The 25,853-nt window shown below is 34.6% G+C and overlaps 2 protein-coding genes across 2 annotated transcripts; one reads left to right on the top strand and one right to left on the bottom strand.

The window, feature by feature from the left end:
- The first annotated feature begins 1,942 nt into the window (after positions 1 to 1,942).
- On the top strand, positions 1,943 to 9,315 carry LOC128244405 (low-density lipoprotein receptor-related protein 4-like). Its single transcript, XM_052962415.1, has 11 exons — positions 1,943 to 2,575; positions 2,931 to 3,173; positions 3,535 to 3,703; positions 3,866 to 3,993; positions 4,832 to 4,988; positions 5,464 to 5,576; positions 5,852 to 5,977; positions 6,203 to 6,353; positions 6,522 to 6,700; positions 7,012 to 7,150; positions 7,465 to 9,315. Exons 1-11 carry the CDS (start codon positions 1,981 to 1,983, stop codon positions 7,646 to 7,648), a joined length of 2,184 nt encoding a protein of 727 aa, XP_052818375.1. The 5' UTR covers positions 1,943 to 1,980; the 3' UTR covers positions 7,649 to 9,315.
- A 5,337-nt stretch (positions 9,316 to 14,652) lies between these two features.
- On the bottom strand, positions 14,653 to 18,385 carry LOC128242253 (uncharacterized). Its single transcript, XM_052959344.1, has 3 exons — positions 18,283 to 18,385; positions 15,292 to 15,441; positions 14,653 to 15,045 (listed from the first exon to the last, which is right to left on the bottom strand). Exons 1-3 carry the CDS (start codon positions 18,338 to 18,340, stop codon positions 14,789 to 14,791), a joined length of 465 nt encoding a protein of 154 aa, XP_052815304.1. The 5' UTR covers positions 18,341 to 18,385; the 3' UTR covers positions 14,653 to 14,788.
- Positions 18,386 to 25,853: the final 7,468 nt, after the last annotated feature.

The following is a 25,853-nucleotide window of genomic DNA, read 5'->3' as shown; positions in this document are numbered from 1 at the left end:
CAGAAGATTTATATATAGGCAAAACCATAGCCTCTTTAAATGAGTCTGGGAATATTCCTAGCCGTATGCTATTATTTATAACGGACGTTAGAGGTATAACAATACAATCACCATATTGTTTTAGGATATTAGGCCCTATTCCATCTAATCCTGTAGCTTTCGCCGTATTAAGCTTATCAATATACATTTTTACCTCTAATGGGGTGATGTAAGATAAATCAAAGTACTGACCCTTTAGCAAACTATTTAATTTAGTACCAAGTTTTGAAAAATGTGTTTCATCGAACACTGATTTACTGATACAATCGAATATGTCAGTAAAATGCTTATTGAACACGTCTAATATTTGTGCATCGCCAACAACATTTATTCAGTTTGAATGAAGGTATTGTGGTAATATTATACTATTACTGTTTGAAGTGTCATTATTATTATCATTCAACTCTCTGAGGTTCTTCCATAACACCCTAGAATCTTTACCGTTTTTAACAGCTTTATTGTAATAATCTTTCTTGGTTTGCTGTGTCAGCAGGTCCCGTAAAATATAAATCAACATTTTAGAAAGTGTTAATTTATTATATTTGAAATTGTTGCCATAAGTATTTCAATTTTACGTTTAAAAGTGATTTCAAGTGGTTGATCTTTTCCCGCGTTATTGTGACGTCATTTGAAAAAAATGTTTCCGGTTACAGTCGGGTCGTTCTATTTACAGAATGGATAAGAAAGGATTACTGAAAGGTTTTCTTAAATGAAATGAAGTATTTTTTTAACAATTCTTGAATGAAATAATAAACTATTGGTGTAAATATAAGGGATGAATTGCGGGGTTAATGTAGTTATCGGGGATATGAACGCAATTGGGCTGGTCAAAGCACGCGTGGAGTCATTCGGACTCCACACACTTTTACCAACCTAATTGCGTTCATACCACGATAATGACATCAAGCTCGCAATTAATTCCTGAATTGTCACGCTCGTTTATACGATTATGAACATTCGCTTCAAGCAACATTTAATTCAATTAACCGGAAGAGAAACCCTTAAAAGGCATCGTTGTGTCATTTTGTTTTTTTCAAATAGAAATAAATATAATCTTATTTTAAACGTTTGATTATAATTCATTGTAATTATAAACATTTACGGCACAAGGAGCTCAAGATGCAAAGATAGCATGGTCCATTCTGTTGACAACTCCTGATTATTACACTATTTTGCACCAGTGAAAAGCAATACATTTTGTTAATCTAAATTGATCATCAATGGAATATGTTATACATTTAGAATTATTAGTATCTGTGATTTATCTTTACACTTTAATGATATTAATGATTCAATTAAGGTAGTTTATTGTTTTTTTTTATATACACATTTAAATGTATCAAAGGTTTAATGAATAATGAGGTAATAACTTTAAAACTATATACATTTACGTATTTAAGAAATACTCAACAATAAGTTTTTATCAACTAAAATAAAAAGGTTGTTCATGAATACATAAAGTTCCAAACACGAAACATAGGCATGAATAAGGGTAATTTTAACAAAACAAACATGCATACATATACATATATACATACTCTAAATTGTTTACAAATAGGCAGTTTATATAGAAAAAGTCCAATGTCTAAAGGCTTTTCCGTCGAACCGCGCAAACACTTCAAACACGCGTTCAAACAGACGTATACAGACATTGTTTGCATGAATACAGAAAATACAGGACCAAATTTTTTTGGTGTTCATGGTAAACAATAAGGAAGACTCTACAATAACAAGCCAATGAATTCATGGATACTTCATGTTTTGTTCTTAAGATACTCTTATCAAGGGTTGAGAAAAAGTATTTCCTTCATTAACAGACACGCAGGATTTTCTCAAGTGTTGCAATTCTTAAGAGGTACTCGAAAGAATGGTTATATATGAGTATATAAGCACTTGTTAGGTTATTATCGGCGGTACTGTGACCAAGGTTTGTTTTGAGACATGGCTTCAGCCACCAAACTATGTTTGTTTGTTACAATATGTTTTGGAGCACTTTGTTGTATTGCCGTTGATGGAGAAAAGACTGCGGATATTGTTTACGACGTTTTATCAAGCAGACTGGATGATCATGTATTTGACTTAAAAGCTGATATCCTGAAAATTGATAAGAGCACAAAGAAAGTACTGAATGATTTGGAACATAGAATGGCAGCGGTTGAACTGAAATTAGGGAATATTGAAGAGATGGTGGACAAAAATTCTGAAAAGAACGCGTTAAAGGGCAACGGTGTCACTAACAATGATCTACATACCCTTTTGGAAACAAAAATATCCAGCACAGTTGCTAGAGCCTTCAAAAGTGAAAAGAAGAACATTTTAAATATTAAACAAAACTCTGACATTGGACTGCAAAAGTTGTCAAAGGAAATAAATGATATGGAAAAGGCATTTAATAAGGAAATTATGTCATTTCGACAAAACTGTTCCAACTCATGCAGTGGAGATATTGATGCACGCGGGAAACAGGCTATAGGGTTTGTCAAGAACGCTGTCACGAAAAGGCCAGGAGGGATTGTTACGCAGGCGATTACACTAAGTATGTTTATTTAAAGTATTCCAGCCACAAAAGCGTATATATCACTAGAACAAACTTATATGTTTTGGTATTGTTTACAACATTACTTCTTTGCATTACAAAATTGAACAATAAGCTAATTACATTTCTTGTCGGTATAATATGTAGAAACCATTATGCAGCAAATAATTCATATACCAGGTAGTTTTGGCTATATATTATCAGCAATCTTAACCCTATTAAACGGTACAAAATTCATAGCGAATTCAAACATTAAGCCTACAAGTAATGGGTAATGAAACTGCAACATGTATCATTTGTTTCGAACACAAGCTAAGAATACCTATATATTATATTATGGGGAATTAAATTTCAGGACCGATCGAAGAGGAGTTTCTGGTCTTTACAGACAGTTTGAAACATGCTATTTATCGGATGGACATAAACACACAGACCTACACAAAAATTGTACAGCTCCGACCAGAACTCTCTAGCCCCATCGCAATAGATTTTGATCACGTGACACAGAATGTGTATTTCACTGACGTGAAGTTGAAACTCATAATCAGATCGTCAACAGATGGAGGAAAACTTAACATCGCCAACCAGCTATCTACAAGTAAAGTATCATATTTCTTTGGTTATGCAGAACCATAAATATGAAATGATGGTTTCATTTTGTGTGGAATGTATCTGTGTTATTTGTACGTTCAGTGTCTGTTCGGCCATATTCTAGTGCCTTTGAACAGGGTCTTTGCTAAGTTTGCTCCATTGCATTATTAATTAATGTTGCAAATATAATACCACTGTTTTCGTACTTTGGTTGTAATTGTGGTTCTGAAGGATCTCTTTTGCAGAATGTTTTTATTTTATTATTTAATACAATACTCTAACATTTCAATTGCAATCTCAGATTTGAAATTCATTGTATACACGTTAAACTTGAACCGAATTGAATGTATGCTTTCTTTATTTCCAAGAGTCCGTTCCAGACGGTTTAGCTATCGACAGTCTATCAAGGCTTCTGTTCTTCTCCGATGTGGGAAATGGTATCATTTCCGTTATCAGCTTGGAAAACAATAGGACGGCCGCAGTCATTGACGAAGGCCTTCAAAGGCCAAGGGCAATTGCTCTAAACAAAGTTCACAAGTGAGTATTTGAAAATGAACCATTTGTTTATATTACCACGTATGGGAAATTTCTAGTTTCAAAAGAAATAAATAATGTTTAGTGTATTCGTTAATTTGAGTTTTAGCTAAATATGGTTCCCAATACTATGCTTCAAATATTGTTACGTTGTACATGTTTCAGGAAAATATATTGGACGGACTGGGGAGACAATCCAAAGATTGAAAGGTCTAACTACGATGGTTCCGATCGAGGTGTCATTGTCGCCACAGGATTAAAGTTTCCAAATGCCATCGCACTTGATACTGCACGTAAGTATTATTATGAAAACATCCTTTAAAGGGTCTCACGTATGATAAAATAGCGGGGAAAAAAGAAAATTGTCGAAAACTGACATAAACTTGGCATCGATGTGTACAATGCATTGAAACTTACTAAATGAAGTACCACAAAGTTTACACTTTATTTAAGTTTAGCAGTTATTTCGTTTTTTTGTCCATTAAAAAAATAATGGGTATGTCTACCAGGTGGAATTCATTCCTTATGCGTGATTGGCTAGTCGGTGTTATCACGTGATATTACCGAGATAGGTGTATAGCTTAATTATGTCACCCTATTAGAATAAGACTTTGTAGCTCAGTGAGTAAGCCGTTGGAATTCAATTTTGGCGACTCGGGTTCGAACCCGGTCTCCGACACAATTTTGTTTTACATTTTGGTACTTTTTTTACAATTATGATATCAAAGAGTAACTCATTCTGTTAGATAATTGTCCTGAGATTCGTTACAGAAAAGAATTTTTTTGGTGCCAATCTGTTACACAGTCCCTTTAAACTCCTCTAAAACGTATGGACACACATTGTGAATGCAAAATTGCCCGTATTAAGCCTTTACTGTTGCGGGTAAATGTGAAGTTAAGTACTTAAAAAAACCCAGTTTAATCGGAGAAATATCTTTTGTTGTTTTACCGATCATTCCAATGCAAAAATACCTTTTTCAGGAATGTATTGACATCAAAGCGTGTTGTTTTTGTGAACGTTTAGTTAGTTATATTTTGTGTTACGGCTTCCTATCTGGGTTATCTTATTTTGTCAGGTTTTCGGGATACTTGTCTGTACCTTTTAACGTATTATTGAACTATTTTTTGTAGATGATATCATATACTGGGCTGATGCGGGCACATGGAAGATTGAAAGTGCAAACACAGACGGAAGCAACAGGAAGGTTGTGGCGTTGAACTTACTCAGTCATCTTTTTGGCCTCGCTTTATACAAAGACAACCTGTTCTACACTGACTGGACGCAGAAGTAATGGTTTGGTTGTTTGTACCTATGACAAGCATGACAGAAAGCTACACACTTTTAGCAGTTTTATTTATATCATACGTTTGACTTGAGCTCAGCTACTGAAACAGTCGATTGTAAAACACTATTTAATGTTTGGTTTGGTCCACGTTATTCAAAATGTCTATTGAATGGTCATAATTCACCCAGTAATGTGTATCAAATCATTAACGTTTAAACAAGACGTATTATATAATTTGAACAGCTTATAAGTTGTATACAATCGGCAGGATGTTTAACGATGTTTATGCTCAGTCAGTTTTCCGGGTAGAGAAATAGTATGGTATGTCCACCAAAAAGGTGGTCGACGAAATAAACAACGATGCAACAAGCTGGATCATCATCGACGGGTACACGGCAGACTAATATAATAAAAAGCGCAACAGCAACGCATTATATAATTCACAGTTTATACAAAGTAGACTTGTCTTTTCGATAGGTCAGTGATGGTTCTTAGCACAAAGTCCGGACAGCCAGCACGAGCATTTGGAAAAGCAAGTTTTGGTAGATTAAACGATATCCATGTTATATCACCACAGGAAAACGATAATGGTAAATCAATTTCTTTACAATTAATACACCAATGCTTTGCTTTGATCAACTTTGTTATATGAATGCAGGCATAACTTCTATTTCATTATTTCATCTTTTTTTGTCTGATGTATTAGCTTAAGAAGGGCCGCCCTTTTTATTTCTAAAAACGAGATATTGATAATGTATATATATTGTTTCCAAATTGTCTTCTGTGCATTTTACGCTTATGCAAAAGACACACGATCTGGCGTATTCAAGTTCCATTGCATCTCTTTAAATTTAAATGATTACAGTGCGAGACGCATGCCGCAAGAACAATGGAGGCTGTGATCACATTTGTCTCCCTCTTGCACGTGGCAGAACATGTATTTGCCAAGAGGGATTTGAACTGCAGACGGACAAAATATCCTGTAGAAGCAGTCAGTATTTTTGTATAGTGTCGTAAGTGGTGTAAACTGAAACGAAAACATGCACGTAGTATGCATAGCTCTTAATTTCTGATTTCAATAAATTGATGTTTTAAATTCTTTATTTACTGAACGTTTATTGTTCCGTTTCATTGAAACAACAAGCATGTGTGTATAATGTGAGATTTTAAGATATCAAAGATGTTTCGATGATGTTTTCCTTTCTGTTTAATCAAGATGTGAAAATCCGACTGGCTGGTACCAAGTCTGCAAGTCAGGGAAGAATAGAAATATCGGTCAATAACGGAGTCACGTGGGGTAAAATCTGCAATGACCGGTTTGATGACAAAGACGCAAATGTGGTCTGTGGAATGTTGGGTTTTCAGAGGTTATTGTCTTTGCTGTCAATAGGAAATCCATAACAGGTCATTTATAGAATCTTTATACTTACAGTAATACTACATACATCGTTAACATAATTTAATAAAAGAACTATATGAATATGTTTTTGAAATTAAGTGCCTCGCTGAAACTTGCTCTCAAGTCTATTTTACAGGTCTCACGCAATACCGAAAGACAGTTCTTACTTTGGTGACACTAGTACAGGTATATCTGTTGTCCTGGACGACGTAGATTGTAAAGGCAAAGAAGAATCCGTGCTGGAATGTATGCACGCCCCGCTTGGTACGTCCCACTGTCTCAGCAACACGGACGCTGGAGTTATCTGCGCAACAGGTATTATGATGTTTTAAACTACTGCTACTGCTGCTGCTGTTGCTGCTGCTACTACTACTACTATTACTACTACTACTACTACTACTACTACTACTACTACTACTACTACTACTACTATTACTACTTCTACTACTGCTACTGCTACTACAAGTGCTACTAATGCTACTACTACTTCTATTTCTTCTACTGCTACTGCTACTACTGCTGCTACTACTGCTGCTGCTGCTACTGCTACTTCTACAGCTATAGGATACAGGAACAGGATATTGTTTGCTGTAATATTATTATAAATGAACAAAATCGTTTTTCAGATGGTCAGCTTTACCTGTCTAAATCACGAAGTCAAGGACAGCTTGAAATATTCTTGAACAACCGATGGGGAAGCGTTTGTGACGACAATTTTGGAACAACTGAGGCGAATGTTGTGTGTGGTATGCTAGGATTGTCAAGGTATGTTTGACTTCTGTATGCACAAAATGCTAACGGTTTTTATGCAGTTTTGTTGATATATTGTATATGGTTTTCACAAAGTAGTTTATCTTTTTACATCTTTTATCTAGCAATGTAGTCTTGAAGGCGTTGTTTCTCAGGGTGAAAGAGTTTTTTATATATACAAACGGCAATAACAGTGCTATTAAATATAGCATTTTATGATTTGGTCTCTGGAATATACATTTGGAAATTCGGCTTGTGTGTGAGTGTGATTATATGTGTTGTCTACAGTATCCCACTAGTAAAATAATAAACTACTGTATTTGGAACAGGAGTGGTGCAGTTGTCAAGCCTGGTGCGGTCTTCGGCCAGGTCGCTACAACCAACTCGTCCATACTCTTAGACGATGTCAGTTGCTCTGGGTCTGAGTCCAATATTATCCAGTGTCGACACAACGCCATTGGGGTCAGTGATTGTGGACAATCGGAAGCCGTCGGCGTTATCTGCCAAAATTAAAAATGACAACCTTAAACCGGCATGTGTTTCATTGAACCGGTTTAGGGCCGAATCTGAATTTCGTAAAATATGTATAATGATATGTATATTAGCATTTGGCTTGATCTTTTTTATTTTTGTTTGAATTGTCCCTCAAATATGGCTAAAGGTCGTTGATGGGTTTGGATACAAATGCTTAATGAAATTGGCCGGCATTCCTGGATGCCACTGGCTAAACATCCTTGATTTCATTAGCTATTTATTTGTGGATTCCATTGGCTTAATTTGCTTTTGTGTCATTTGCTGAACATACTGACTGTATGTGGCGAAAAGTGCTTGATGTTATTGGTTTAAAACCTTCATGCCAGTTCTAACGGTCCCTTTTTTACAACAGGCTAAACGTAATTGACCTGCTTTACGAAAATATATTATTCTAATTAAGCTTGACAAATGATAGTTTTGTTACTGAACGTCTAGAAGTTTATGTTGTTTTAAATTAGAATTAAGAGGCAAGCTGCTCAGGTTCGGATTCCAGCGTTGTTAGGTGTAGACAAAGCGGCGGTATACATTTGGAGAACATTGGCCTTATCTTCCCTAATTAATTTTCGAGGAAAAATGGCTTGCAGGGCTATGGGTTGGAGTCTTGGACACGGAATTAAACATCAGCAGGCCCCAGTTTCTCGAAACTTCTTAAGCTTAACAGGCTTAAGTCACTTATTTCAATTAGCCAAAATACGTAATAAAAATGGATTTTGATAAATAAAAAATGGTTTATTCTGATAATCATACAGATTATTCCTACATAATGTTTAGATATTCTTGAAGAAGTAAATATAACACATTTTATAGAACAATAAAAATAGTCAGATTAGCTTAATCGGACTTAAGAAGTTTCGAGAAATTGAGGCCAGGTATCTCCATTTTCAGGTATCTCCATTTTATTGTTGCGACATAAGCTGTATATTATTGATTGCATTGAATTTTGATTTGTATGATACTTATTTGCTTCGTCTATAGCGATTGGCTACATGGTCTTGGTAAAATAAACATTGTGTTTCTGAATATGCATGGATGTATCATTTCAAAGGAAACAACTTGCGCAATCTAATGTAATACATCTAATCCAGCATATGTTTACTCGTTCAATTGTTTTAATTCTCAAGAACTTTCACTAATTAAACTTCCAGACTATACCAACATTTTATTTCAATCATAACTATTTATTCCCTTTCACCAGAAACAATTTGTATTACATACTGCCAGATACAAATAGGTACACACTTACCAGTTTTACACTCTTTCGGTGTATTAATTTGTAATAATTGTTTCAAAGCGCATGCCAAGTTTTGTTTAAAACAGTAATAAATGAATTGGCTACAAAGAATCTGGAAGTTATATCTGCTAAAGCCTTATCTAAAATAAAGCATATGCTTTACCGTGTTTAAAGTAAAATTAATATGAGTTGGGTGAAGTGATATATTTTTGATTTATATAATAATTCTTGTTCTGTATAGACGAGTCAAGAGAGTCTGCAAAAAATCATTGCAAAGTGGACATTTATTGTTGTATTTGTATTTATAACATGCTATACACTGTTTCCGTTTTAATGTAACTATTGCGTATTTCTTTTGTGTGCAATATAACATTGCTCTTTTTCTATACTAGAAAATATATGTTTATATACTCCCCATGTTTGTATACAATTTAAGTGGAAAAATAACTGCGTAACAGATAATATCCCAGAACACATGTATATATTTCTTTGCTTGCAACAAAAACCCCGCCAAACTCTTAATAGGAAAAAGTGACATTTCCTCTGGATTTCGTGATTTGTTTCAAATACCTTCGATATTAAATGTGTTTAAGCAGGATATGACGTCGTGAAAATACATCACATTATGACTTCATATGCATCTAAGGTTCCGATGTTGTTGACGAAAACACTTCTTATACTTGGGATGAAACGATCTCTTTGTTTCTATCGACAAAATATTACGCCTTAAGACGATTGTTGCAAGTTCGCACACAAAGAAATATCTAAAAGAGTGGTAAACTTAATTGGGACTGGTTTAATGCCATTTAGGCATACCGTTAGACGTTTAATGCATTAATGCACTTTTTACGCATGAGTATGCGAGACAAACTTGCGACTGGTTTTATTGTCCTACAGGCATCACATAATTTCGATTTATTTTGTTCTGTGATTTACATTGAGCAAGCAATTATACCACTTAGAAGGCTTCACATGTACTTACGCATAGTCAACGTCATCTAAGTCAGACATGTGACCAAGCTCTTTATCGTCTATGTATCCAATACGGTCGCTAAAAATTGACCGGTGATAGAATTGCCTCAATTGTACCAAGTATACACGTGTTCCACCGTAAGATGATTTTCCAAATTCGAGAATAGAAAATGAACCCCATTAACGCGATTTTGCATGTTTGGTTAAGTACAGCGAGGGCTAGACAAACTAAAGATATTTATTTTATTTTCGTCTAGGCATCCTATGATTTTTGTTAAAAATAAACGCTTGTCGTCGTGGGAGGAAATTACACCTCTTGTACTATTGCAAACAATTGGCCCTCTCATTAAGACTTAATCGTGTTTTATATATCATCTAAGGATTCCACATTTTCCATTTCAATACTAACGTGGGATGAAATTTGGCAAATGAGTCTCCGTAAGGCGATATTTGAACATTAGTGCCAATGTTATCCGACAACCGATTGCCAGACAGAGTTGTGATATTATTTTCTCCCTAGGCATTAGAACAAAATACACGTTTGAGAATGAATTTACTTTACATGCATTTTGCGACCTAATATGTCCCCGTAGGAGAATCGTTTTAGTGCTCATTCTCGTGATATGAGCCACTGTTCAAGACCGTCTTGTGACCTTTTATGATCGTTGAGGCATTCCGTACCTTCAATAAAAACAACAACATTCGTTTGACCAGGGATTTTCATTTATCGAACAAATGAAGCCAAATGAGGTGAGCTTCTTATGTTCGTAGGCATATTACCAGCTATGCGAGCCCGGCGAAGGATTTTGATATAATTGTTTATCGACTAGGTACATATGTACCATAAACACTCGCTTGACATCGACTGACATTTACACTGTTTGCTTTAAGTGATTAAAGTTTGCCTTAGTAAGGCGATTTTTGCATGTTCGTACAATATCTACCTGCCGTCTGAGTTCGAGACAGTCTAGTGGCTGGTTATCTTCTCATATTGGAATCCCAGGATGTACGTTCAGTAATGATACTCGCTTGATATGCCATGGCGTAGGAATGGTTTCATTGCGTCCCCTTATACAATTATTGTATGTTATTAAGACCACCAAACGCCACCGAGAATGAGAAATGAGAACAAAAATACCCTTAAAATAAATGTATAACGTTGAAATGTCCACAAAGACCCCTCCCTGATCCTGTCTACACAATTCAATCTACATGAGGTATTGAAAAGACTATATGACCACTACTTATATGGAATACTACTTCCGTAATAATTACCCCAAAAGAAGTTGTAATGCAACCACGTATAGGCAAATAACAATTGTAAATACCACTTTGTACCATATGGACTTGCAATGAGTGGCCGGTCATCTTCCGAAAGTGGATGGTTTTCGTCTACACCTCGGTCCATCTACATTTTTGAAAGCTGACTTGCCGGTCCTTATAATAGTATATGCTACTCATTGTTGTATCTTAAAGACTTTGCCACCTGACGAAATAAATTCAATTTGTGAACTCATATTTTACTCTCTTTTTAACATTTAACCCATTTTGTTGCATGATTTATAGTTTGTTTACAGTAATACGCTTGTGGCCTTTGTTTTATTTACAGTTGTGCGTTAGTCGGCTACAATTTCCTGTGTGTTAGTGGCCTTTGCTTCCCAAACAGTAGTTCCAAAGTTGCAGTCGCTCCCCTTACAGTTGTTCTATAGTGGTATTACTTTCTCTTACTGTGGTGCATCTGTGGCCTTTATTTCCTTAAAGTGTCGTGCTAGCGGCCCCCGCTTCCCTTACAATGGTTGGTCAGTGGCATTCGTTTCCCCAATATTGATAGATTGTTTGTCCGTATGGCACTGACCGTTGTGTGTTAGTTGCCTTCGCTTCAGCTGCCTTTACTCCACACTGCTGTGAGTTTGTGACCTAAAATTTCCTTACAGTGCTGGGTCAATGGTGTTCACTTCCATTCAAATGGCTTGTTGGTGGTCTTGGCTTCATTAAAGCCGCCCTCACTTCCCACTTTTATGTGTAAGTTATCTATAATATACTAACAGTGCTGGGTTAGAGTTATTCAATTCCATTACATTGGCTGGTTAGTGTTTTTTGCTTAATTAAAGTTGCGCTTCAGCTGCCTTCACTCCCTTCTTTGGTGTGAAAGAGATATGAAAATCCCTTACAGTTATTTGTCTGCACTTCATAATACACTGTGGTGGGTTAAATGACCTTCGCTTCGATTACAGTAATGGGTAAGTAGCCTTCGCTCACTTTACATTAGTGAAATAGTGTATTATACAATGGGGTGAGTGGCATTCACTGACAGTTGCCCATAAGTATGGTTGTATTCCTTTAAAGTGGTTAGCGGCCTTCCTTTCACTGATGCAAAAATTGTTGTCAGCAATTACTCGAAATAGTGCATAAGTAGCTTTTGCTTTCCTCTCAACAGTGCATTGTTAGCGTTTGTATGCTTCAGCTAGGCTATAACATGAGATACTGAACCATGATCTTGACATGTAGAGGATCAAGGTATACGTTTGAAGGATATTTTAATGTTAATCAATAAATAAAAGAGACTCACTCCCAAATGTTGGCAATAGCTGTTTCTAAGCTTTGTTTGAATTGAATGGTTTTACCGTTTATAAGAACAAACACTAAACAACGATCCGCTGAAACTCACTTAAACATGGTTGTGTAAATTTAAGCTCAAACCATTTAAAATCGATCACATTTAAAACTAATTATTAACAATATAGCTCTAATAAGAACTTTTGGTGACTTATATCATTGTTACAATCATTCTGTTAACATTTCAATGAACATTACTTTGATTCTATAAAACATGAGTGAGTTCCTTTAAGATTGAATCATAATACGATAAATTACGTAAAATATATTAAGGAATCATAATACGTAAAATATATTAAGGAATCATAATACGTAAAGGAATTAGTGTTTAATCGGTGTATAAAAGCATTATTTCAGTGCACGTTTACCGAAGTACGAAAGACTTCTCAACTATTCGTGTACTGACCATTTGTATGAACACATTTGATCAGTGCAGGGTGAACAACAAATGGTGATTGTTCATTTTACACTCAATATTTGCCGATTTGTTCTGGAATAATTTCACTACGTAGCTGAAAACACAAACGCTTCCGAGATAATGGAACGTTGATATTTTAGTTTTATTTTGGTTGTTTTGCAAGCGGCTTCGTCAATGCCATCACCTGTTTCATCAACGTCACATATATTTTACCACAATAAAACGTCATTTGACCAATCACAATCATCGTATTATTAGTCTTATTACGATAAGAGGTATTCCAAAATATTACGTTTATCGGAATATGAATGTCATTCATGGAATATGAGTTCGTTTGAGGAAGCGCAAATGAAGAGTAAACAGAATTGTTTGAGTTATTTATTGTACAGCTATGATTGAGTGATCGGTTTATCACTGATTGTTTAAGTGAGTACTTCATACTTCACGTTATTTTATGCACACTGAGTTTGTTTTTGTATGTGTTCCTTGTTAAATCGTCCTTGTGTCATTAAACATTATCACAGTGTTTGGCTGCTGTGTAACTGTCCCTATTCTTTCCAGTGCACCAGGAATATATTCGTATTTTTGTCGTTAATTAAGTTTACAATATCTAACAAAACAACTGGCACTTATTCGTTATCAAGAGTCGTCCTTTATCAAACGTTCATTTCGATGCATCACCTCTTATCAATGATTTGCTGTTACAGCATGAGAGAGTAGAACAAACAAGATGTCGTTTGCTGCTGTTTATTAGGGAGTCAACCAAACAAAGGTATATATTTCCTATAAAATGTGCTCAAAACACTTGAAACATGAACGCAGATAAAAAATTCACTACATTTTGTTTGTTCAAGTCTGGCGATTAATAAAAGCCATAAAGCTCTTTTCTGCAAACAAGCTTAAAAGCGTCCTTGTGTGAACAAAATCTTCAAAATGCATGATTTATAATCAACAATAAAATTAAAAACAAAAACAAACAATATTGTGCAAATCACACCATTTCTTTACAAAAATATAATCAAAGTACAAACAGCACAAAATGTGAGCTGCTTAGTTAATAAAATAACATAAAAGCTGATTAGTTAATGAACATTTCTGTTGAAAGTTTAGCATTTAAAGGGAAGCATGGAATGTTCCAGTAATACCCAATATTTGAAAGACAACTATAGCAACAAATCCAACACTAAACAGCGCCTCAAGCTTATGTAGCAATTCTGTCGCCCATTCTGGATCTTCATCCTTGGGGCCACAGGCCTTGCACAGGCCGTCACAGATACTGGGACCGCCGCAACAGTCACAGGCGCAATCACATGCACAGTCAGGGCAGATTTTGATCGGCCTGATCTCACAACATTGTTCCTCGGCCCCAGGACACAGTCTGAAGACACACACCAGACAACAACAAAGTAGCGGACAAGTCCATGTACAACAGTCCTTACAGCAGTCGTTACAACAGTCCAACACGCAAGGTTTGTACTTCTGTTTACAGAAGGCCTTCCTGAAAGCATTTTTAATTTCCTTTACGATCATCCAAATCAGAAGAATTACAGCGTCTTCTACGTTGACTGTACAGAAGTAGCTTGACACAGCAATAACGATAATCTGAGGGAGGTCTTCCACAACCATCGCGGCGGCCGTTTCGACCCATCCGTGTAGTAGTTGAAATCCGCGGAACACACTGACCCCTGGTTTCTCTTTTGTTGTCTGTTCGTCTTCACCTCTGGATTCTCATCTGTTTCAGGTTGATTTCGGCTTCTGTCTTGCGACACAGGACCTGCTTGAGCGCTATTTTGTGGCAACACTCCTTGCAGTGATCTGGTATCTTCATATTTTGTGTCTAATTTCCTCGCATGGTATTCAAGAACTGTTTCGCCAATGGTGTTTATAATCTGGAATAGCGCATACACGGTGGCAACTCCACATAAAATGCCTTAAATCGTCGGTAGAAACGGAGCGTCTGAACTGCAAACGATGACATCTGTTTACCTTTCTTTCCAATGTAACCAAACATGGCGGGCAAATCAATGGTACCTATCCAGTCGAAATATTTCAGCCAGTTGAGGATTTCGTTAAAGATGAGAACAGCCACTGACAGAACTCTCTTGACGATGATGGACACCATCGATGGCGTTATGTATCCTAATAAGAACGAAGAATCCATTCACTCTTAATAATTTTACTGACATTAGTATAATGAATCAGTGTATTAGCAATTAAGCTTTTTAATGGTAAACATATATTATTTGTAATTATACGCAAGCGCTGTTAATTGTTGTTCATTTCTTAATTATTTTAGACACATTACAATACATGTAGCACACTACATATATGCCTTTAATGTAAACAGGCACTTATACAACTTGTAGAAAATAAAGTAGTTCTTACTAGTAATTGGTGTATTCGCGTCCCTTATCATGACTTGGACATGAGGTGCATGGTTGTATCCTGGTGCCACTTGGTCATGTGGAGCAAAGTGTTCTGGTGCATTAAAATCATTATGTTGATTCCCTGGATGACCGTGATAAGGAATATTTCCTACAGACAGTAATGAAATCTTTAAAAACAGTATTGTGATGGTCAGCTAATTAACATTGACTGATGTGACTTCAACATAGTAACTATTCTAAATTATATAACCGTTGTTATGCTCGTTGTTTGCTATAGTTTAACATGTGAATAGAATACCTTGCACTTTGAGGATATAATATCATTGATGACGACACTCTTTGATGAATATTTTGCACGGGACTATTGTTGAAATTTGTTGTATTAAATATACGTTGACCTGTCACCCCCCCCCCCCCCCCCGCACAAAAAAGACGAAACAAAAGACAAACAAAACAAACTGGGGATCGTTTAAACCACTACTTGCTGATAACCACCCCTGCTAGACTCACAACTCATAGCCGTGCATAGTTAGCTTTTAGCGTGGATGAAACGACAAGGGGTTTTCGAATTGAATTATGGCCTGCTACATATTAAAGCGGATAGGAATTTCAAGACATTTAAACGTTTCAAAATTTCTTTTTTTCTCATTTTAGTTGAAGCATGAAGCATACAACCTTTACAATATGCCTTTGTTTAAAAAGAATAAAAATGAATTGTCAGAGCTTTGTTAAAAAATGCAATATTACGGAAACGTCTTTCAACGATATGAATTGAGTTTTTGTGTCAAAACGTTCTATGCTATCAAATTAACAATGTATTGTGGCTTCCTGTATTCAAATAAAAAACCAAAAACCAAAAAAAAACAGTGTCAGACTTAAATTCATTTTGTGATTACAAATATATTTCTTTACGGTCAACTAGCATCAACGTTTATGTTATCAATTCTAAAACATATCTGAACATTTAATTAAAAACCCATATCAATTTGATATGTTGTAACTTAAAAATAATTTCAAACATCACACAATAATAATATAAGTTGCGCCGGTAGCAGTGCTCGAACAGACACCCTTTCGGTCTGCATGAGAGGATCATAAACACTAACCCACATCGATATATGACTGCTTAATGGTTTATGACACATATACACATTCTTTGTGACGTAACATGTACAAGTTTTTGCGATATATTTTTTAACATTTCATTATCAATGTTTATGTTCTGCAAGAGGCTTGAGCGTATTTTAAACAAAGTTCTTCTTTTTGTCAACTTATGTCGCTATAAGACAAATGGATAATAAGAACAACTGTTTAAGAGGCCTACGGCAATCAGTGATTCATTTCTTTATTCGAAAATATCAATAAATACAATGTTCGAAATAGGGTATGTACCTATATACCTTGTAATAAAATTAACCAAGTTCCACAAAGCCTCAATACACGGTTGAATGGATAGTGTCAAGCATTTTGGCAACCAGAAATATTCTTAATATTAATATATTTTGCTCACTTACGGGACAAAATTTGATTCATTATATTTTTTTTAATTGCAAAGCACTTGAAAAACAGCTAATAATGTCTGAAAGAATGCATGCATTGTGCATGCGAAAGATAACACTTTAAAAAAGTAATAAAACTTGAAGTCTGATATAATCAACCGTCAGTCAAAAGGCTAGTTTGACTGACCAGCGTCCAGATTAGGCGGAGCTTATCAGTTGCCCGTTTCTATCCGCCATTACATTCGACGATCTGCACTTATCAACAGTTGTGTAATTACGCTGTTTTTCAATTATTTAATACAAAATGTGCTCCTCATTACTGAGTGAAGGTTAAGACAATTAAGGAAAGCCGAAATACTGAGATGTTTCCTTCATGTTGCTTAAATCATGCATTTGTTATTTGTTTGGTGACAAAGTGACCTTTAAGTTTACGTTTTCAACCCTCCAAATGTATTACTCGTGTATGTAACTGTAATTAATATACGTGTACTTTCCTTTTGTCTTAGAATAGAAAACATTAGTATCATAACACGGAATCAATTTAGTATAAAATATTGACGATATATTGCGATTTTTTTTGGAATTTGTATCCTTTTCAGCCGGAAAGTTTTAAATCCGAAGCCCATACACTTAACTTAAAGATTACTTCGACATACTCTTTGGAATGGTTTAAATTACATTTGTTTTGAATTTAGATACACGATCTTATATCATATAACTTAACAGAAAGGTCACAAAAAGTATATAGGTATAGATATAAATAACATTTGTAAATGACGGAAATCTCAGAATAAAACGTGCATTATTTTGACTCTGATCATTGGTAACTTCTGTGTTGCTTGTTAGAACCGTTTTGCAATGCATTTAATAAATAAATAAATACATTGAGAGAACCATTAAGGTAATAACATCGAAAATATAATGTGTATAAAACAAGTGACGCTTAATGTGGAAAGGAAGAAAAACAGCGAAAATCCATTGAGTTTTGGCATTTGATCTAAACAAACTTCGTTTTTATTGACTTTCTTTAAATGAGTTAATTAACGCTTTGTTTTCTTAAATTTGACTTTTTAAAAAGATACTACCCTTCAGTTGTAACAAAATTCAGATGCTGTTTAGAAATAATTTCTCTAACAGTTTAAACTTTAAATTATTTAATTAATACCTATTTACCTGTATCGTATATTGCATTCAATTATAATAGTTAACGAATTTAATGTTATACTTGCTTTAAATGTTGTTGTTTACAACGTTCCATACTATTTGTATGTGTTTGTCAAGATTATCGTCTGCTACTGCGTATTTGTCGGATAGCCCTTGATAAGGGGTCAAATAACACTATAGGCTTGGCCTTATCGCTATTTGCGTGGTGCCAATCGTGACTTTGTCTTCAAAACGAAGACCACGCATAAAACGCATTTTGACAATTCCTTAATAAAAATATAATCTCCCGCCTGCCCCTCATCCTCAAAATATTCTCTATACCACACCTCGTGAGAAGTTGGGATCCTGCATATGTTGCGGACCGCCTGGAGCCATTCGCTGCATTAGGAAATGCTCTTGGCTCCCTTTCGTATAAAACACTCCCTGTTCCGGTTTTTGGGAGGCCTCCGGGTCAGATTCTATATAGTGAAAAAAATATCACCATATCAATTATCTTTTCCATAATAGTTAAGTTGCACAATATCATATTTCCTCAAGCATCTTTAATTCTTTAATCTTCAATATCTTCCGATACAAGAATCACCCCTTATACATTCACTAGATGATACACATTTTGTTTTAAAAATAATGTGATAGAAATAAAGAATGGATTCAATAATAAACAACTTCGGTTGACAAACAATGATAGTCTCTAATAAAACTTACCATTGTCACCACGGTATCCTCTATTGCGAGACATCTTGAATAATGAGCAAGGTTTCGACAAGGTTTCGGTCGATTATCACTGCACACTGACGCGCATATAGACCCACTCCAACCCACAGCTGGTGGCAGTAAATTAAAACATGCAGGGTTTTATTTCCGTAAAAAGTCACTAAAATGCAAGGTTACCATTATGGTTTGCCTTTTGAAGACGTCGAATGAAACCGATGCGAGTTGGTGGTCAGGTGGTAACTGATCTATGAGAAGAACCAATATATGATAATTTTTTATGGTTCTGCACCAATCTAGGTACTCGATTGTTTTTTCCCATTTACCTATTTTTTTTTATATAATCCCATCATTTATGAGCCAAACATGTGATACAATATTATTCTTTGAAAGAAAAGAACAATGTTACGTAAAAGTAAATAACAGTTCGTTACATGTTTTGCATATAGACCTTTTCAGTAAATTAATGCAATTACGGTTCAGCTATCGCGTTCTATGAAATATAAATCGGCGAACATTAGTGTTAAATGGTAGTTTAACAATGGTCCACATTACGTTCATACACGTTCTTCAGGTTGGTATTTGAACGATATATGCCCGTTGTCGTGTAAGCCATTATGAGAACAACCATAACTTCAGATATTTACGTACATTTCTAACATACACAATTACATGCATAAGTAGACTTCCACAAGTCTATGGTTTGCCATCTCGTTTTGATAGGAGCATTTAAAAGTATAAAGAATAAATAATTGGATAAAAATATCTGAGGTCCGTCAATTTTACTTTGCCAAGATGATTGATATTAATTCCATGTTCTAATCTCTTCTGCATTTGTTGGTCATTGAACTAGGTCGATTCAATTGCGGCATAAGAAACACAAGTCATTCAGTCAGATAGCAAGGTATTACTAACACCTTTAAACTATCACCTTTAGTTAGAGTAATTTGAACATATTCCTAATTATATCGTCACTTTAGTGCAATAACTCAATATCTGCTTCATATTTCTATATGCTGATATTGACGACTGCACTAGAGTGACGATATATTAAACAAAATACTTTCGTACAGAAAAATGGCTTTGAGCATGATTGTGACCTTACTGCATGGACAAGTCGAACAAAGGAACTCGCGTTTCTGACATCTTCCCACATGTGTTCACCCAATGAAGGGTTTAGATCTCCTATTGTTATCTCATTTGATAACTCAGTTTAAATTATTTACATTTGATGAATTAGCTGTTTTTGTTTATTCATACAATGTCATTAGACTACGAAAGCAGACCAATACAAATCCTTTCAAGTATTAACAGTTTTAATAGTCCTGAATCAGTCATATATTTAGAAATAACCACGAAACGTAAAATGCCAGCTATTTTATCTACATTGTCGATATTGCACAGATACATTTCTCGTAATTCTTAAACAAGCGCATTAAGTCAGCAAGTTTGGGTCACGGTTGATTGTTTGAGTTACCACCCTTACACAAGAGCTTTCTACGGTAACAACTGTTTTCTTTCTAAATAATTACAGCTCTTAAACAGTTACAAAGGTTTGATCAACACACCTAGTTTTTTTTATATCGTATATATGCACTGTGTTGTTTGTGGAGTTTTGTGCTGTTGTTACATGTTTCTTGTTTGTGATTTTGTGTGTGTTTGTGTTCTTTGTCTTTGGCGTTTACCCTGTGCGATTAAAAGGGCTTTATGTTTAAACTTTTGTGTACCGAGCTTGTTTCTGTAGCTTTCATATAAAAATTCATTGCATTATTATTCCTTATTTTTTACGCTCGATTATGCCAGAATTAAGAGCAATACATTTGGATGAAGTTTGTTCAGAATCTTGCGGTTTTCGAGTTTAAACCATAGTGCCAAAGGTGGAAATCTGCGGTAAGTAGTACTTTAGAACGTGATACACAAGTACAAGCAATATGAAACTATTTTTTATTGGCCATCCTTAAACTCAACATCAGAAGGAATAATGGAAACAATTAGCAGCTTTATTATTAACATAACTTAATTAATTAATTCTGTATTATTTAATCTTACTATGTTGGCGTCAAAGGAGTTCCAAATGTAACCAGCTTATGAAAACGTAATTATACGTTTTATAGTATGGTTTATATATCTGTTTATGCTGTAAGTTGCTTGAAAAATGTCATAAACATCTTTTCAGTACAGTTATACTCAAAGCTATATATCTTTGGTTTGTCGGTTAATTCATTTTAAACAAAATGTTATTGTAAGTGACTATAGAACAGACACATATTTTATAATTGTCTTGGCAAGAAACGAAGTATCTTTACTAACAATGGTATGTATTAAATCAAGCGTTTTTTCCTTACATCTTCAAAGCGTATGCACTTTATCTGTGGTCCAGGAATAGTTCTTGTAATCTGGCAAAGATTCGAATATTCAGACATCTCAATTAATATGATAACATGCGCTCTGGAAAAAGAATCTTCGATATTAATAGAAATAATGACATTCTAGTAGTAATATAATCATCAACGAGGAGTGCATATTTAATTCACGTTGTCGAATAGTGGAAGACGTTGTTGATTCGATGGAAGCGTTCCGAGCTGTTAAGACCTATTATTCATACATACATAATGGAATTAGCAGTGCTAAACAATCATGTATTTCATCGACAATGCAAGATCGTTTACTTAGAACAGCTCTCAAACCGACGACTTTCATATAAAGCTACTATACACTAGCAGAGTCATACTCTCCATAAAAATAAGAAGAAATTAAGAAATATAAGGTGTTTTACTAAATATTTTTTATCCTTTGTCTAAACGGAAAAGGAGTTTTGTTTTCAGTGGGACGGCCTACACCCACTGGATAAGGTATGACATTCAAATACCAGAAAAGAATTCAGCGGACATTTTGAAAACGAATGACATCTACTTGTGTTTTTTTGGCAAGTATTTGGTTAAGGTGTTACGACCTTGCTTTTTCAATGAACATTCTTACACAGTAGTATATGCTGATACTGTCAGGACAGTGGCAGGGCAGAGATATGGATGTTTACCTGAAGGTAGGGATTAACTCAATCATAGGATCAACAATGCCTTTGTACGCTACTGTTGCTAATGATATCCTGTTATCCTATCAAGCTAAATTAATTTTAACCTTTTTACAAACTACATATCAATGTACCATACTGTAATTCCCAAGTATATTATGCTACTTACATTTTTTGAGTAGTTTACTTTAATGTTATCCACTAATGATACCAACTGTGTAAATTCGTACAAGGTGTGAGTGCTCTTTTTATTAAGATTCAGTACGTTCACACTTTCACCCCCCCCTTGTCCTCCTTGTAATGTTTTTATCTGTCTTAAAACATTTATTCTGTCGGAAGAACGTCGCGCGTTAGGTTTTCTCTTACACAAACCATTTAAGGCAAACCAGTATATAGTTAATGTTACAAAAATTTCTTGGTATTTAATAATGTGTATAACTTGTTGTAGCTGTTTTCCATAACTTTGTGGTGTTATCACTGTTTTCAATGCTCTAACCCATCTTTCTTTTTATAATTGTATGCATGAATATAATAAGGAAAGGTATGTAAATACTTCCAATATTTGAACCTATATTAAACTATATACTTCTATTTCAAGGTCAAAATCTCTTTGATATGTTTTGATATGTTAAGTATGTTTGTTATTCATGTCGGAAAATACCTTTTGTCATTAAGCTAATGTTTTTTTTGTTAACATATACCCGACTTTAAATAAAGATTCTTGTATCTTGTATCTTGTACAGCCTTCAATTGTATCGACTACATACGACCTCTAACATAACTAATAATTGCATAATATTGCCGAAATGGAAGTGGTTTTTGAATGTTGACAAGGAAAATAAGTTGTAAGCTCGAAAATAACATACACATCAAGGGGACAAAAGTGCACGATTTTATTCTCGCTTTTTCTCGTTATTCACGTTAACGCCACAATGATGAAAATCGCGTTCCCATTCACATATACAAACACAAGGTCACACAGGAGAATGAAAGTCCAGGCTTTTGTGCCACATTATTACTATTATATGACTATTACTATACGTGGTAGATTTATGTTTTAATTATGATGTCGTTCAGTTAAGACTATCAGTCTTATTAGTATAATGCGAATGATTGTATTTTCTGTAGATTTACTCTGCTCGGAAAAATCTCCATTGTTTCAAATAAATCAAAATGTGTATTTCATACTGCACTTGTGGAACCTTTTGAAGGGCAAGAAATACATTAAGGCTTATCGCGTGTCATCACATAATTCAAGCAGGTTTTCAGGATATCAAATCTAAATTAGCTTTTGATAAAGGAATCAAACTGGGCAGAAATGATTTCATGATTAAAACGATGTAAAGACAACTTATGAATGGCTGAGTTTACAGATAAGGGTTATTGAATTAATGCATGAAATTCATAACGTTTTAGTGATCTTGTATGTGATGTCGTTTTATATTGCGATCTGGAATATTTTGTTACCGTATCAATCAGGTCATTATTGTAGTTAATGTTATTTTAGATTTAAGATTAAATTGTCAAACGATAATACACGGTATTTTGATTTTGTATTAGATAACAGCTTTTGTAGGATTGTACACATATTGAATGAAATAATAATCTCTCAATATTGTGTCGTTTTGCCATTGTTCGTGGATGTTTCATTTCTTAGTAATTTCGAAGGACGGCTTGCACCGAGAAAATACATGTCATTACTAGCCATACGGAAACTCAGGGACTGGGTAGATGGTCGGAGGATCCGATATGGACTGCAGCTTTCATATGGTTGAGTTTACTGTAGCATCCTCAGTCAAACTACCTAGTAGGTAAATCGCATATGGTTGTTTTACTAAACCGAATCGTTCATGCCATCCAAGGCGATCTCACATTTTACAGCTTCAATCAATAAGACGATATCCGATCTGACAGCAGTTCATTAACTATTGTTTACTAAAATTAACTAAATATAACGAAACTGGATCATCCTAACGAATACATACACTATTTTACATTTTTGCGAAATAGTTTCATGTTGAAATGATGTTTGAGCTCGTACGCCTCGTTTGTAAATCAGCTTGGCTTTGCAGTTTGGCTATTTCTTTCTTGGCTAGTGTGCTTTGAAAAGGAAAACAACGTTTTCTTCCTTTAAAATACTGCTGTTATGTGAATGTATCTTAATAAGAAAATTTCAACTTATTTATGAAAACTAAACATATCAATACTATAATGAAAACAATATTTACTTACAATAAAGTCTATAACATGTACAAACCCTCGCACACTAAGCTTTTTGCATAAATATTGACTGGCTTCGTCGTGTGGCGATTACTATAAGGCTTTTAATTCGTTGGCTGCTGGTACAATTTATGTATACATGCCAGCATTAGCAATCAATATTTAAATGCAAATGACGTCTGTAAAATGGTGCGCCTGTTTAATAACGATTATTCCCGCGCGTTAAATCAGGACGTTGTTTAGGCTGTTGATCAACACACAGGTGCTTATTGGAGAATATCTAAAGGTTAGGATGATATGTGTTTTGACAGCTATTGGCAAGAGAACGAAGCTTTTGCACATCAGTTGGAAAACATATTTGTTATGCAAAGACTAAAATTGAAATCGTGATTAACTTCACTGTCTGAGATTGAAATCCTTTTATTCCGTGTATCAGATTTTTGTTTTAGAATTAACGCTGCCTAATGAGGACGGTGAATATGTTTTGCCCCTTTGCAAAACTACGATTTAATCTAGATGAATTATCTAATAAATGTGTCTCAATAATGATCATTTGCATACCCGGAAAACCGCTCTACTTATTCGGCCTATCTATGCATATAACGCTTTAAATCCAGCAAGATAAATGCCATATAATTATGCTAACGTTTCCTGTTCTTAGGAACAATTTAGTGTCATTGTCAATCATATATATTTAATACGTATCCATTGTAATAATATTTATATGTAAAGGTGACATAAGCGCAACACTACTTTATGAGAAGTATGTAAAACATACACTATAGATGGTACGAATTACCAATTAGGAAATAGTAGATAGATAATTCTTTATTTCCTACTTTGAGTGAAGATTGCGATATTTTGCATAATGTAATGAAACTTAACGTATTTCTGGTCATACTTTATACAGATTTAGTTCAGATGTTGGGAAAAAGCATGAACAACTCTTCTCTAATCTGCTGATGATTTAATTTCTAAATGAAACAACTTTCAGCTCACATTCTCGTTCGTGCTGATTTTGCAGAAGATGATATGCATATTTTCATAGGTTTAAAGAATGAATGCAAAACAGTGCAAACACGATTTCAATTCGTTTGAAGTTTGATTATTGTATTTAGTCGGGAGGATTTTGTTTATATAAACTGTTTCACATGCAACTAAACTTCTTCGTGATTTCTGTTGAACGGATAATTGAATATGAATATAAATATAACAATGCATTAATATTGTTGTTTCGTTGTTGTTGTTCTACACTGATTTTATATGTTGTTATTGGCCTTGGGCGTTTCTTAAATAAACTTGAAAAACTGAATTATATTATGAAAAACTACTGTGATGGGATCAGATATGCTTATTTATATATTAACAAACTGCATTTGCCGTAACCAATTCCAGCGGAAGATTATCGCACTGTTGGCATGGTATTATTCCAAATTCAAATTGCAATTTAATTGAATGCAAAGCTATGCAAACTACTTCATACTTGAACTTTCTTACTTATATAATTTCTATATAGCTAGGATTATGACTGAAGGCCCTTACGGTAAACTTATACCTGATCATATCGAGCGCTGTGTGTTGCAAATAATTAAAACTATACATTGCAATTGATAATACAAATGGTTTCTGACATTATTTGACAATTTGTTTTATACAGAAATTATATGGACAGAACATCAAAAACACGACGGAACATTTGCGTCTCAAATACAATACATATCAGTAAGAGTACTTTAACGTTCAGTGGATGCAATGCGATACTACAATGAAAATTTCAAGGAGTCAAGATCCCGAATGACACTGAACAATATAAACAAACGTACAAACACCACATATACACGTAAAACACCAAAAACAGACCACACATGTATCAAAATTGACCCACGTATTTTTAAACAAAAAAGCATGCACTATTTACTAGTGAAATGTACAACT

The sequence above is a fragment of the Mya arenaria genome, chromosome 8 (genome assembly GCF_026914265.1).
Source record: "Mya arenaria isolate MELC-2E11 chromosome 8, ASM2691426v1".
NCBI lineage: Eukaryota > Metazoa > Mollusca > Bivalvia > Myida > Myidae > Mya > Mya arenaria.
Note: the sequence above shows the minus strand (reverse complement) of the source record. Positions and strands in the feature narration are given on the sequence as shown.

What these genes read in the sequence shown, in the direction of transcription:
- LOC128244405 (XM_052962415.1), top strand. Translation starts at nt 1,981, where the DNA reads ATGGCTTCAGCCACCAAACTATGTTTGTTTGTTACAATATGTTTTGGA. An exon ending in CGCCAACCAGCTATCTACAA is followed by an intron (nt 3,174 to 3,534) that starts GTAAAGTATCAT and finishes TTTATTTCCAAG; the next exon opens with AGTCCGTTCCAGACGGTTTA. An exon ending in GGTATGCTAGGATTGTCAAG is followed by an intron (nt 7,151 to 7,464) that starts GTATGTTTGACT and finishes TATTTGGAACAG; the next exon opens with GAGTGGTGCAGTTGTCAAGC.
- LOC128242253 (XM_052959344.1), bottom strand. Translation starts at nt 18,340, where the DNA reads ATGCAGCGAATGGCTCCAGGCGGTCCGCAACATATGCAGGATCCCAAC. An exon ending in GGATCCCAACTTCTCACGAG is followed by an intron (nt 15,442 to 18,282) that starts GTGTGGTATAGA and finishes TACTGTCTGTAG; the next exon opens with GAAATATTCCTTATCACGGT. An exon ending in CGCGAATACACCAATTACTA is followed by an intron (nt 15,046 to 15,291) that starts GTAAGAACTACT and finishes CGTTCTTATTAG; the next exon opens with GATACATAACGCCATCGATG.